Source organism: Setaria viridis, chromosome 8 (assembly GCF_005286985.2).
Source record: "Setaria viridis chromosome 8, Setaria_viridis_v4.0, whole genome shotgun sequence".
NCBI lineage: Eukaryota > Viridiplantae > Streptophyta > Magnoliopsida > Poales > Poaceae > Setaria > Setaria viridis.
In genome coordinates this window covers 10,879,434-10,893,684 of record NC_048270.2, presented here as the reverse complement: position 1 = coordinate 10,893,684, position 14,251 = coordinate 10,879,434, and the positions used below count along the sequence as shown (strand labels likewise).

The window sequence follows — 14,251 nt, the reverse complement described above, 5'->3', positions numbered from 1 at the left end:
GGAATCCAACCAAAGGCCACGATAGTTACAGCCTCATAATAGTGCTCCTGCGGCTTAACAACACCCTCTTATGATCTCTTTGTTATGACTTCTGCTCTTTCTATTGTTGTCACAACAAATATTTTACTAGATGTTAATAGCAATTAACATAGAAACCTGAATTTTGCATCACTGTTTATGATATGTTTCTAATCATTGTCAATTATTACAGAGAGCACATATCCAAAACACATCAGGAGGAGATCCCCCGCCGTCCCTGGCATCTCGAGGAGTTCCGCCGGCCACAAGGTATGGCAAAAACTTTTTTTTCATTAACTGAAATGCATCAAGAGGAGTACACCTTTGATTGTGCCTTTGAGGTTGCTGTGTGTGTATGAAATTGATATACTCTAGTGCTGTGTGTGTATAAAATTGATATACTCGAGGCCTTCTAATATGAAATTTGTGAGTTCGATAGATGCCAGAAATTGATTGGAATTCGGAGAACACTCGAGTGTTGTGTGTGTTGTTTGCCGAACAAGTTGAAAAAGGAAATCGGCCAAACACACACTTGAATGCACTTGGTTATGCTGAGGTTGAGAAGGGGTTCAAGGAAAGGACTGGAATTGTGGCTACCAAGGGTCAGATCAAGAACAAATGGGACAAGTTAAAGGAAGATTTCAAAGCATGGAAGAAACTTGAAGCGTCCCCACATAAGTAGAGACTAAATGTGATACAAATATTAGTCCCAGGAGGCTGATAACACATTTATTCGACAGATAATTCAGTTACCGTACAACTCCCGAGGGAGTGGGCGTGAAAGCCACGCGGCGATAAACAGTAAATAAATAACGGCGACTAACCAAGCGACTGCCAAAAGACAGCACTCGGGACTACACGGCAGCAGCAGCATCTTGGGCAGGCCAACACCACAGGCAGCGTCGGGTGCGGACACAACCTCTACTCAAAGTCCTCGGCGACGAAGTCCGGGTCCTCCTCTGTAGCAACGAAGCAAGGGTGAGTACAAACGTACTCAACAAGTCCAACCCCATCCACGGAGGGGGATACAAGCAAGTTTATGCACAAGTATAACAAGGATAGGCTAGAGTTTATTTGCGGTAAAGCTAAATTTTAACACATGCAGGGGGTCGTTCCAAAAGGGGTTTTTGTAAAATTTTTCTTTAATACCCGAAACATTGAGTGGGGTTGATCCTACACAAGGATCCAAGTTTTTATCGCTATCGGACTCCCCGTCCGTCATAGCGCACGGCACACCTGGCGGACTCTCCTAAAATCCCACACACACACACACACATGACATCCTTGCCCAATTGCTAGTTATGTGACCAAGCCGTAACTCGTCCAATGCCGTGGACACGGCTACCCGGATAGGTTTTAACTCTGCAGAGGGTGTACACTTTTCCCACAAGTAGGGTACCGCAGCACGATCACCGTAGCGTCGGTGCGGATCCTAACAAAGCCATTACCCACCTTAGCTAAGGCTGGCTAGCCCTCGCGGACACACCCAAGGGGTTCACGGCTCGTCCACGAGACCGTAACCAGGACCTAAGTCACCAAGATCTTACTCCTTTTCCATGGGCTCCCGCTGCTCACCAGCACCCCTGAGGACTAACAGTTCAGGTAGTGGGGTTTATGCTAAGCCGTTGCCCATACAACGGTCAAGTGGTTGCACGATGGTGGAATTAGGCAAGATGACACATCAACTCGGTCCTTAATCATGACAAGATGCATATCTCCCGACATGGCTCAACCACCAAGGTACGAGCACCACAACAGGGCATCCCACACAAGGAACACCCATCCATCCCTTCTACACATCCCCTTTTCCCGAACCTAAAAGCCATTTCTCTTACTTGGACACACACACACATTTATTTTCCGAATACACCATTGTAATAATGATTGCAGTTGAGTAACAAATTCCTAAGCGTTCTAGCAGTGGTTATCATCTAAACAGAGCGAGTCATATTTAGAGATAAGCCTAGGATAGCAAGGGATGTTCATAACAATCAAGGGGTGGCTATCCAACCATGTCTTGCGATGAAATAATATGCACTTTGTAAAACAGGCCAATGGGTTGTGTTTGAAAAATTGGGTAATAAATATGCATCAAAGGGTGAGATTGGACTTGTCGTCTTCAAAACCTTCAGGGAGTTCCGGCTCGCGGTACTGGTCCTCGGGCTCGGGCTTGCGGTCAAACTCCTCCTTGGGCTCCTCCTCGGGCAATCCGCGATCTACAGCACACACAAACAGACACACAAATAAATAAAAGAGGAAACAATTTTTAACCGTGAGCTCCGAACAGGAAACGTGAACGGAAAATAGGTAGAAGGATTATTTTTGGGAAATTTGGATATAGATCGGTGGAAGTATTCTAGAGGATGACGTGGTAAAATTTGGGACTAATTGGAGGAAGTTTGGCGCATGAAATGACGGGTTAAACATGGATTAGGGGCTTAAACGGAGGTTTAGGACTGATTTATAATAAACCAGGGACCTATTTGTAAATACTTTCGGAGGTGGAGGGGCTTATCCGCAGGAATGCTTTGAGAGTGGTGGGAGGGCCTATGTGCAATTTTGGGAAACTTAGGGGTCGGATCTAAAATCCGGGTATTTTATCCTCTTCTCGAGGAACTTGGAGAGAGGGAGAGTGGGGAAAGGGTGGGCCGGCGGCCGGCCGGTCGGGCGTCGCCAGCGGCGAGCCGTGGGGCGGAGGGGCGGTGAAGGGAGTCGAGGGGGCCCCATTTTGCCTCACCTCGGGCAGGTGGCGTCAGAGGTGGGGCGGGGCACCGGCGCCCGTGGGGCGGCGGCGGCGGCGGGGATGCGGCGGCGGCGGTAGGGAGGCGGCGGCGGCAGATTGGCGACGGGCGGCAGGGTGGCGGTGGCGGTGTGTGGAGGAGAGGGCGGCCGGGCGGGCTCCTTTTATAGGCGGCGAGGTGGCCGGCGGGTTAGGGGCCCGGCAATGGCCGGTGGTGGCGGCGGCGGCACGGTAAGGCGGTGGGGGCCGAGCAAGCCGGGCCGGCGGCGGTAGGGGCTCGGCTCGGGGGGGGGGGGGGGTAGCGGGCGGCGATGGCCGGCACGGCACCGGTGCCGTGGCCGGGCCGGAGGTGGAGCAAGGGAGGTAGGGGGCCGGCGTATGGGGTCCTGGCGCGGGGCCGGCCGACGGGCGGCGCGCCTTCCGAGGGCGCCAGCGCGGCCGGTGGGACCGGGCCGGGCGGCACAAGTCCGAGCGGTGCGGGGGGCCGGGGTATGGCGCCAGGAGGCCGGGCGCCTGGAGTAAATGCGCCAGCCACCAGGAGGAAGAAGGAGGAGGAAAGAGAAGGAGGAAGGAGGAAGAAGAAAGAAGAAGGAGGAAGAAAGGAAGGGAAAAAGAAAAAGGGGAAGAAAGAGAGAGAAAAAGAGAGGGACCGGCGGCACTTGCGGCACGCGGTCGGAGCACGCGTGCGGCAGTCTGATGACGGCGCTTGGCGAGATTCACGGGCACGGGTAAAAAGATAGGTGGGGGTCGCATGGGTACCGGGACGGCGAAATCGCCGGGGAGATTTCTGATTTCCGGGAGCTCAGCGGTAAAAAGGTTTTAAGGACGGTTTTTAACGGGTGATTTTTAGTTGGTGATTTCTGCGGGCGTTACAAACCTACCCCACTTAAATTGAATCTCGTCCTCGAGATTTGACTGAGTCCTGAAGAGATGGGGGAATTCCTTCTTTAACGCGTCCTCGCGTTCCCACGTGGCCTCTTCTTCGCCATGCCTACTCCATTGTACTCTGCAGATCCGAACTGCTGTATTCCTTGTCCTTCTGGTGACAGTGTCCAAAATCTTGACAGGCACTTCTTGATACCGAAGGTCCTTTTGTAGGTCTATTGTTTCCACCGGCACTTGTTCCTCCGGTACTCTCAAGCATTTTCTTAGCTGGGAGACATGAAATACCGGGTGTATATCCGACATTTCTTCGGGCAGTTGGATACGGTACGCTACGGCTCCAACTCTCTTTAACACCTGGTATGGTCCAATATACCGAGGGGCTAGTTTTCCTTGCACCTGAAACCTTCGCGTACCCCGAATCGGGGATACCTTGAGGTAGACAAAATCTCCCTCATTGAAGCACAATTCCCGTCTTCTCTTGTCCGAGTAGCTCTTCTGCCTGGACTGTGCAGCCTTCAGCTTCTCTCGGATTTCTGCCACACGGTCTTCTTCTTCCTTGATGAAAGCTGGTCCGACTAAGGAGCGTTCTCCGACTTCTAACCACATCAAAGGGGTTCGACACTTTCTACCATAAAGAGCCTCAAATGGTGACATGCCTAGACTGGCTTGGTAACTATTGTTGTAAGAGAATTCCGCATAGGGTAGGCTTTGTTCCCAATCCTTTCCATAGGTGAGGACACACGCCCTCAACATATCTTCCATGATTTGATTTACCCATTCTGTTTGGCCATCGGTCTGGGGGTGATAGGCTGAACTAAAATCCAGTTTGGTGCCCATGGCTTTATGTAAGCTCCTCCAAAACCTAGAGGTGAACTGAGTTCCTCTATCCGAGACGATCCGGCTGGGCACACCATGCAGCTTCACTATGTTGTCGACGTAGAGTCGAGCTAGTTTTTCTCCACCGTATGTGGTCCGTATGGGTAGATAGTGAGCAACTTTAGTGAGTCGGTCCACTATTACCCATATGGAGTCATTTCCCTTCTGAGTTCTGGGCAAGCCTACTACAAAATCCATGCCGATCTCATCCCACTTCCAAACTGGAATAGGCAAGGGTTGTAGCAAGCCGGCTGGCTTCTGGTGCTCGGCCTTGACTCTTTGGCAGGTATCACAACGGGCGACAAACTGAGCTATGTCTGCCTTCATCCCATTCCACCAGTATTTCTGCTTTAGATCCATATACATCTTGGTGGATCCGGGATGAATGGAGTAGGCTGAGTTATGGGCTTCATTCATGATGGTCTGCCGGAATTCTCCGTCCTTGGGGACACAAATTCTGTTCTTATACCACAAGGTTCCCTTGTCATCTACCCTGAAATCCGGGGCTTTATTTTCTCCGGTTTGCTTGCGGATTTTCACTAGGTCTTGGTCTGAACCCTGGGCTTCTCGGATTTTATCCTCCAAGGTGGGCTGGACACTTAGCCTACGGCTAGCTTTCTGGGGGATGATATGCACATTCAACCAGGCCACTTCCTCTCGTAGACGGGCATTCTCGGGTCTGGGCTGTCCATAGGACTTTCTGCTCAAGGCATCAGCTACAACATTAGCCTTGCCGGGGTGGTAATGGATTTCTAGGTTGTAGTCCTTTACCAGCTCTAGCCACCTCCTCTGCCTTAAATTCAGATCGGGTTGGGTAAAGATGTACTTTAGGCTTTTATGGTCGGTGTAGATTTCACACTTATTCCCAATCAGATAATGTCTCCAGATCTTGAGGGCATGCACTACGGCTGCAAACTCTAAGTCATGGGTTGGGTAGTTCTGCTCATGGGGCTTAAGTTGTCGGGAAGCATATGCCACAACCTTCCCATCTTGCATGAGAACACATCCTAATCCTTGTCGGGATGCATCGCAGTAGATGACGAAGTCTCGCTGGATGTCTGGCAGGGTTAGCACTAGGGCTGTTGTCAATCTCTTCTTCAGCTCTTGGAAACTCCGTTCACATGACTCGGTCCAGGTGAACTTCTTGTCCTTTCGGAGCAACTCTGTCATGGGCCGGGCTATCTTGGAGAATCCCTCAATAAACCTCCGATAATATCCAGCTAAACCCAGGAAACTCCTGATTTCACTAACATTAGTGGGCTGCTGCCAGTTGGAGACGGCTTCAACCTTCTCCGGATCAACTGCTACTCCTTCCGCGGTCAAGATATGTCCCAGGAATGCCACCTTCTCAAGCCAAAATTCGCACTTGCTGAATTTAGCATAGAGTCGGTGGGCTCTCAATTTTTCCAAGACCACCCGTAAGTAGTGTTCATGCTCTTGAACACTCTTGGAGTAAATAAGTATGTCGTCAATAAAGACTACGACAAACTTATCTAACTCGTCCATAAACACCTTGTTCATGAGATTCATGAAATATGCCGATGCATTGGTCAATCCAAAGGACATCACTGTAAACTCAAATTGACCATAACGGGTGACGAAGGCTGTCTTCGGGAGGTCGCTCTCCTTGATCTTGAGCTGATGGTACCCTGATCTCAGGTCTATCTTGGAGAAATACTTGGCTCCTTTCAGCTGGTCAAACAGGTCATCTATTCTGGGGAGGGGGTATTTGTTTTTGATGGTGACTTCATTTAGTGCGCGATAATCCACGCACATCCTCATACTCCCGTCTTTCTTCTTGACAAAAAGTACGGGGGCTCCCCACGGGGATGAGCTGGGCCTGATAAAGCCACTCTGTTGTAACTCTCCCAACTGTTTCTTCAGCTCGGCTAACTCTGAGGCTGCCATTCTATAGGGTCTCTTGGCTATAGGGGAGGTTCCGGGGATGAGGTCAATTACGAACTCTATGTCCCTGTCAGGGGGCATTCCAGGTAGTTCCTCAGGAAAGACGTCCGGGTATTCACTCACTACCGGAACTCCTTCTAAGGTCTTGGTCTCCATGCTGAACACCATGGGGTCTGGACCACTTCCCCTAGTGTGACAGGTCACTTGCACTCCATCCCGATTGGTCAGGTGCACCACCTTATCCGCACAACCTATATGACCGTCATGCAAACTCAACCAGTCCATTCCAAGAATCACATCTATCCCCTTAGACTTAAGTACTACTAGATCCGCTAGAAATTCTACCCCACTTAAATTGATCCTCACCCGAGAACAACCTAGTCGACACTGAATGTCGGCCCCAGGAGTCCGGGTTAATAGGGGTAACCTTAGTAGTACTGTAGGTATATGATGTTTCTGCACAAAACTTGAGGATATGAAGGAATGTGATGCTCCAGAATCAAAAAGTACTGTTGCCAAGACTGAGCTGACTAGGAACTCACCGAGCACCACGCCCTGAGCGTCGCGAGCCTCCTGCGCGCCGATGTGGTTGACGCGGGCTCGTCCAAATGACTATTGGGGCAGCCTCATCTGCTGGCTGTTGTTGTTGCTGGGGTTGCCGCTACTGCGAACTGGTACACGGTTGGCTCCTGACAATGCGGCCCTGGGCCCAGCTACTGAGTTGGACAAGGCTGATACTGCTGGCTTGTTGGCATAGGGGCAATTAGCGATGAAATGCCCTGGCTCTCTGCAGTTGAAGCATGCTCTACCATTGCTGGTGACCTGGCTGGCACTGCTCTGTGGGGCCTTGATAGAGTTCTGGCTCCTGAATGGGGCAGCAGTCTGATGCGAGCCAGATGCTTGGGACTGGGTCCGATAATGCATGGGAGCTTGGGATCTGGGCAAGGGGTGACCGAAGCTCCTTGGCTTCTGGAATCGGTCCTGCTGGTGTGCCTTGTTTTCTAGGAACCGACGCTTGTTGTCCCTCCGCTCTTCTGCCTTAGCCCTTTCAGTCAAGATGGCCATGTTCATCAAGGTGTTGAAGTCGGGGTAGATCTGGGGAGTGAGCAGGGTTCTCAGCTCCGCGTTCAAGCCCTTCTTGAACATGTCCTACTTCTTCTCATCCTTGTCCACTTCCTCTGGAGCATATCGGGCCAGCTCCATGAACTGGAAGGTGTACTCCTCCACAGATCGGTTGCCCTGGCGGAGTTCACGGAACTCATCCGCCTTGCGCTTCATGGTGGCGGCGGGGATGTGGTAGCGATGGAATTCCGTCACGAACTCATCCCAGGTGATAGTGGAGGCATCCTGGGCGGCAGTGCAGTAGTTCTCCCACCAAGCTAGGGCAGTCCCAGTGAGCTGGTGGGCAGCCAAGAGAACTTTGTCCCTGCCCTCACAACCAAATGGCTCCAGCTTCCTCTGGATGACGCGCAGCCAGTCATCTGCATCCAGAGGGTTGACAGACCCGCTAAAAGTGGGTGGCTTGGTCCGGAGGAAGTCTGTCAACTTCTCATTCATGTTCTGCCCGCGGGGCCTCTGGCGAGTAACGGCGTTGGCTAGAGCTTCCAGCAGAAGGGTCTGGTTGTTCATCACTTGAACCAGATCGATAACCGGTGGGGGCGGTGGCTACTGCGTTCCCACTTGGCTTTCTCCCCTTCCTTCTGGCTGGCTCACTTCCTGCTCCTCAGAAAGCACTGCCGGAGGCGGCTCCTGCCTTTCGGGCTGCCTCTCTGCACTGGGGGTGGCATGGGCCTGACTTGGGGAAGTCCTGGTGGCACGCTTGGGCGGCATCTGCAGATTGAGTGAGACTTTATGAGAGTGTGATTTGGATTTTAGTGATCTTTAAAGTGGTTAACTCGTATTTTCGAAGAGACAGAATCCACCTCCTGTCGACAAACACACAGACTAACAAGCAACAAACTCAAGCGATTTTATTTATTTTGCCACGGGGGGTACAACACTGCTGGGGGTAAGGCCAAAACACGTACTACACGACCGGTTACAGCAACACAACTAGAGGGGTACAACTCTAAACTGCGGACCATGACGGCTTCATTCACTGGGCAATCCTGGCTGGCATACTACTCGCGGGGCGAGTCTTCTCCCTGGACTGAGTGATCTTCCAATGGAAGGAGAAGGGCCAGCACTTCATCCTTCAGAGTCCCGCCCGTGGGAGGGGTCTCGGGAACCACTCCATCCGACACCTCGGAGTTCCTTTCCGAAGGTGGTGGTGCCGGGGTGGCATCCGGGCTTTTTCGCTTACTGGGCCCTGGGACAATGGGGATCCCTTCAAGGATCGGAGCCTCGTCATCCTCGATGGCCACCATCCTCCTTCTGGCACGAACGGTGAGGTGGGCATCCTTCAGCTCCTTGGAGTGCCGATCCTCAGCCTCCTTGAGAGCCTCAACTGCAATGGCCTCATTGCTTTGAGCGGCCGCGGCTCGGGCTTCGGCGGCGGCTAACTTCACCTGAAGCCTCCTCACCATAACTTGTGCGTCCTCAGCCCTACGGGTCTGCTGCTTCAACTTAGCAGCCTACTCGTCGTAGAGCTCATCCAAGGTGAGAAGGTAGGCAGCCATGTGCAACACAGTGGGGTTATCCTTGCGCTGTCCACGTCCTTCCAAGGTCCGTACCCGGGCTAGCCAAACCGGGCGTTTTTTCTTGACAGGCGGGTAGAACCTCATTGGAGTGCGGCCAATGTGCCTCTCATAGATCTGGCACAGGAAACGGAGGGCCTTCCGGGCTGCCACTTGATAAGTATCCTTGTGCCGGAAGCCGGTGGCAGTCACATTCCATGGCTGGATGTCCGGATAGCGGCTATTCTGCCCGATGTAGATAATCATCTCACACCGAGGGGTCCCGCGGTCTTCGTACTCCCTGCTGGTGTACTCCGGACGCTCATAAATCCCGAGGCGGTCCATGCAGACGAACAGCAATCTGGGAAAACCAGGCTCCTCCAGGCAGTGGCTGTTGACCCATCCTTCCTCGGCCATCTGGAAAAGATCCGGGGCACAAATTAGTTTTACAATAGAGCAAAGGTAGGAAGAAATTTTGTAATTCTTTTGTTTTGGTCAAAAGGGCTAATCCGGTCCTAAGGTCGCGTCCTACAGCCAACGACGGCTCTGATACCACCTGAAGCGTCCCCACATAACTAGAGACTAAATGTGATACAAATATCAGTCCCAGGAGGCTGATAACACATTTATTCGACAGATAATTCAGTTACCGTACAACTCCCGAGGGAGTGGGCGTGAAAGCCACGCGGCGATAAACAGTAAATAAATAACGGCGACTAACCAAGCGACTGCTAAAAGACAGCACTCGGGACTACACGGCAGCAGCAGCATCTTGGGCAGGCCAACACCACAGGCAGCGTCGGGTGCGGACACAACCTCTACTCAAGGTCCTCGGCGACGAAGTCCGGGTCCTCCTCTGTAGCAACGAAGCAAGGGTGAGTACAAACGTACTCAACAAGTCCAACCCCATCCACGGAGGGGGATACAAGAAAGTTTATGCACAAGTATAACAAGGATAGGCTAGAGTTTATTTGCGGTAAAGCTAAATTTTAACACATGCAGGGGGTCGTTCCAAAAGGGGTTTTTGTAAAATTTTCCTTTAATACCCGAAACATTGAGTGGGGTTGATCCTACACAAGGATCCAAGTTTTTATCGCTATCGGACTCCCCGTCCGTCATAGCGCACGGCACACCTGCCGGACTCTCCTAAAATCCCCCCCACACACACACACACATGACATCCTTGCCCAATTGCTAGTTATGTGACCAAGCCGTAACTCGTCCAATGCCGTGGACACGGCTACCCGGATAGGTTTTAACTCTGCAGAGGGTGTACACTTTTCCCACAAGTAGGGTACCGCAGCACGATCACCGTAGCGTCGGTGCGGATCCTAACAAAGCCATTACCCACCTTAGCTAAGGCTGGCTAGCCCTCGCGGACACACCCAAGGGGTTCACGGCTCGTCCACAAGACCGTAACCAGGACCTAAGTCACCAAGATCTTACTCCATTTCCATGGGCTCCCGCTGCTCACCAGCACCCCTGAGGACTAACAGTTCAGCTAGTGGGGTTTATGCTAAGCCGTTGCCCATACAACGGTCGAGTGGTTGCACGATGGTTGAATTAGGCAAGATGACACATCAACTCGGTCCTTAATCATGACAAGATGGATATCTCCCGACATGGCTCAACCACCAAGGTACGAGCACCACAACAGGGCATCCCACACAAGGAACACCCATCCATCCCGTCTACACATCCCCTTTTCCCGAACCCAAAAGCCATTTCTCTTACTTGGACACACACACACATATTTATTTTCCGAATACACCATTGTAATAATGATTGCAGTTGAGTAACAAATTCCTAAGCATTCTAGCAGTGGTTATCATCTAAACAGAGCGAGTCATATTTAGAGATAATCCTAGGATAGCAAGGGATGTTCATAACAATCAAGGGGTGGCTATCCAACCATGTCTTGCGATGAAATAATATGCACTTTGTAAAACAGGCCAATGGGTTGTGTTTGAAAAATTGGGTAATAAATATGCATCAAAGGGTGAGATTGGACTTGCCGTCTTCAAAGCCTTCCGGGAGTTCCGGCTCGCGGTACTGGTCCTCGGGCTCGGGCTCGCGGTCAAACTCCTCCTCGGGCTCCTCCTCGGGCAATCCGCGATCTACGGCACACACAAACAAACACACAAATAAAAAAAAAGAGGAAACAATTTTTAACCGTGAGCTCCGAACAGGAAACGTGAACGGAAAATAGGTAGAAGGATTATTTTTGGGAAATTTGGATATAGATCGGCGGAAGTATTCTGGAGGATGACGTGGTAAAATTTGGGACTAATTGGAGGAAGTTTGGCGCATGAAATGACGGGTTAAACATGGATTAGGGGTTTAAACGGAGGTTTAGGACTGATTTATAATAAATCAGGGACCTATTTGTAAATACTTTTGGAGGTGGAGGGGCTTATCCGCGAGAATGCTTTTAGAGTGGTGGGAGGGCCTATGTGCAATTTTGGGAAACTTGGGGGTCGGATCTAAAATCCGGGTATTTTATCCTCTTCTCCAGGAACTTGGAGAGAGGGAGAGTGGGGAAAGGGTGGGCCGGCGGCCGGCCGGCCGGGCGTCGCCGGCGGCGAGCCGTGGGGCGGAGGGGCGGTGAAGGGAGTCGAGGGGGCCCCATTTTGACTCACCTCGGGCAGGTGGCATCGGAGGTGGGGCGGGGCACCCGCGCCCGTGGGGCGGCTGCGGCGGCGGGGATGCGGCGGCGGCGGCAGGGAGGCGGCGGCGGCGGATTGGCGACGGGCGGCAGGGTGGCGGTGGCGGTGTGTGGAGGAGAGGGTGGCCGGGCGGGCTCCTTTTATAGGCGGCGAGGTGGCCGGCGGGGTAGGGGTCCGGCAATGGCTGGTGGTGGCGGCGGCGGCACGGCAAGGCGGTGGGGGCCGAGCAAGCCGGGCCGGCGGCGGTAGGGGCTCGGCTCGGGGGGGGGGGGGGGGGTAGCGGGCGGCGGTGGCCGGCACGGCACCGGTGCTGTGTCCGGGCCAGAGGTGGAGCAAGGGAGGTAGGGGGCCGGCGTATGGGGTCCTGGCGCGGGGTCGGCGGACGGGCGGCGCGCCTTCCGAGGGCGCCAGCGCGGCCGGTGGGACCGGGCCGGGCGGCACAAGTCCGAGCGGTGCGGGGGGCCGGGCTATGGCGCCAGGAGGCCGGGCGCCTAGAGTAAATGCGCTAGCCACCAGGAGGAAGAAGGAGGAGGAAAGAGAAGGAGGAAGGAGGAAGAAGAAAGAAGAAGGAGGAAGAAAGGAAGGGAAAAAGAAAAAGGGGAAGAAAGAGAGAGAAAATGAAAGGGACCGGCGGCACTTGCAGCACGCGGTCGGAGCACGCGTGCGGCGGTCTGACGACGGCGCTCGGCGAGATTCACGGGCACGGGTAAAAAGATAGGTGGGGGTCGGCATGGGTACCGGGACGGCGAAATCGCCGGGGAGATTTCTGATTTCAGGGAGCTCAGCGGTAAAAAGGTTTTAAGGACGGTTTTTAACGGGTGATTTTTAGTTGGTGATTTCTGCGGGCGTTACAAACTAATGCTAAGGCAAACAAGGACTGGTTGGGATCCTATAAAGAAGACTATTGCTATGGATGATCAATGGTGGAAAAAAGCTAGAGCTGTAAGTTGGTTAAAAAATTTTGCTATATTTTTTTGCATATGTCAAACCTGTTGATAATACTTATAATAATATTATGTGCTTATTTCAGGACATTCCGGGTTGTGGCAAGTTCAAAAAGAAGGGCCTTGAGAATGAAGATGAATTAGCTAAGTGTTTCGCTGACATTACTACTATTGGTATTGATCATTGGTCTCCTCATGTTGTGAATGTTGAAGCAACCGAAAATGTTGATGTGACACAAGATGAGGCAACCAATTTTGAGCCAGAAGGTGATGATTTCATTCCTAAAACACAAGAGGAGGATATTGGTATTTCTCCTTCACTTGCGAGTGGCAAGAGACTGGCAAGGCCTGTTGACAGGAGTGGTAAAAAAGCGAAGTCTGGAAATGCATTCCTAATTAAAGAAGCAGTAACAAGTATGGCAAGTTCAGCCAATGAATATGTTTCGAAGAGACATGGAAAGTATTCTATTGAGGAAGTGATGGAGGTTGTGATTGCTTGTGGGGCCGGCTATGATAGCAATGAACATTACATGGCGTCTGAACTGTTTGTGAAGAAGGAGCAAAGGGAGATGTTCATGACCTTGCCTACTAATGAGATTAGGTTCAATTGGCTTAGGAGGAAGTACAATGATAAATATGAAAAATAGAAATTGGCTTAGTGAGAGTGATGTCATTTGTGTATGCTACTATTTCATTTTTGTCGCATGTGTGGTACATTTTATTTTATTGCATTTTATTTATGTATGACAGTTGTATCTTACATTTCATTTATGTCAATGTTCACAGATGTCTTCAAGTGAGTCTGATGAATCTAGTGATTCTGATGGTGAATATTTTTTTAAAATGGTTCAGAGCTATGGTAAGCTAGCACAAAGTTATCATGACTCATATATGGATAAGGCACCGCCGAGATTTATGTTTTCACAACAGAGTGGAATGGGATGGCTGATGGAGACGGTAAACACTCCAGGGGAGTGCCATCGAATGCTTCGGATGAATGAGGTTATTTTTCAGGATCTTCATGATGTGTTGGTTGAGAGGTACGGATTAAAACCATCGAAGCACGTGAATACTCTTGAAATGCTTGCCATTTTCCTATTCACATGTGGTGGGTGTGAGTCAAATAGAAGAGGACAGAATAAGTTCAAACACTCAGGTGAAACCATTAGTAGAAAATTTCATGAAGTTCTAAATTGTGTGGTTGCCATGGCACATGATTTCTTGAGATCAACAGATCCTAATTTTCGCAATGTGCACAAGAGAATTAGGAATGACAAGAGAGCATACCCACACTTTAAAGATTGCATTGGTGCACTTGATGGAACCCATATTCGTGTGTATCTATCACCTGAAGGACAAGTGAGATATATTGGTAAGACTGGAATTGCAACTCAAAATGTGCTTGCCGTTTGTGATTTTGATATGCGCTTCACCTATGTGGCTGCGGGTCAACCGGGTTCTTTGCATGACACTAGTGTATTGTACCATGCATTGGAAGCAGATGTAAATGTCTTCCCACATCCTCCTCAAGGTAAATATTTTTCCTTATGTTCCTTTTCATATTTGTATGCACAAACTTATTTTATTTTACATATGTGTAGG

General features: G+C 51.2%; 1 protein-coding gene across 1 annotated transcript; it reads left to right on the top strand.

The window, feature by feature from the left end:
• Nucleotides 1–422: 422 nt before the first annotated feature.
• Nucleotides 423–13,321, top strand: LOC140223653 (L10-interacting MYB domain-containing protein-like). The gene is made up of 3 exons (XM_072295714.1): nt 423–684; nt 5,597–5,600; nt 12,736–13,321. The coding sequence occupies exons 1-3, from the start codon at nt 458–460 to the stop codon at nt 13,294–13,296; spliced, it is 792 nt and encodes a 263-aa protein (XP_072151815.1). The 5' UTR covers nt 423–457; the 3' UTR covers nt 13,297–13,321.
• The last annotated feature ends 930 nt before the right edge of the window (nt 13,322–14,251 follow it).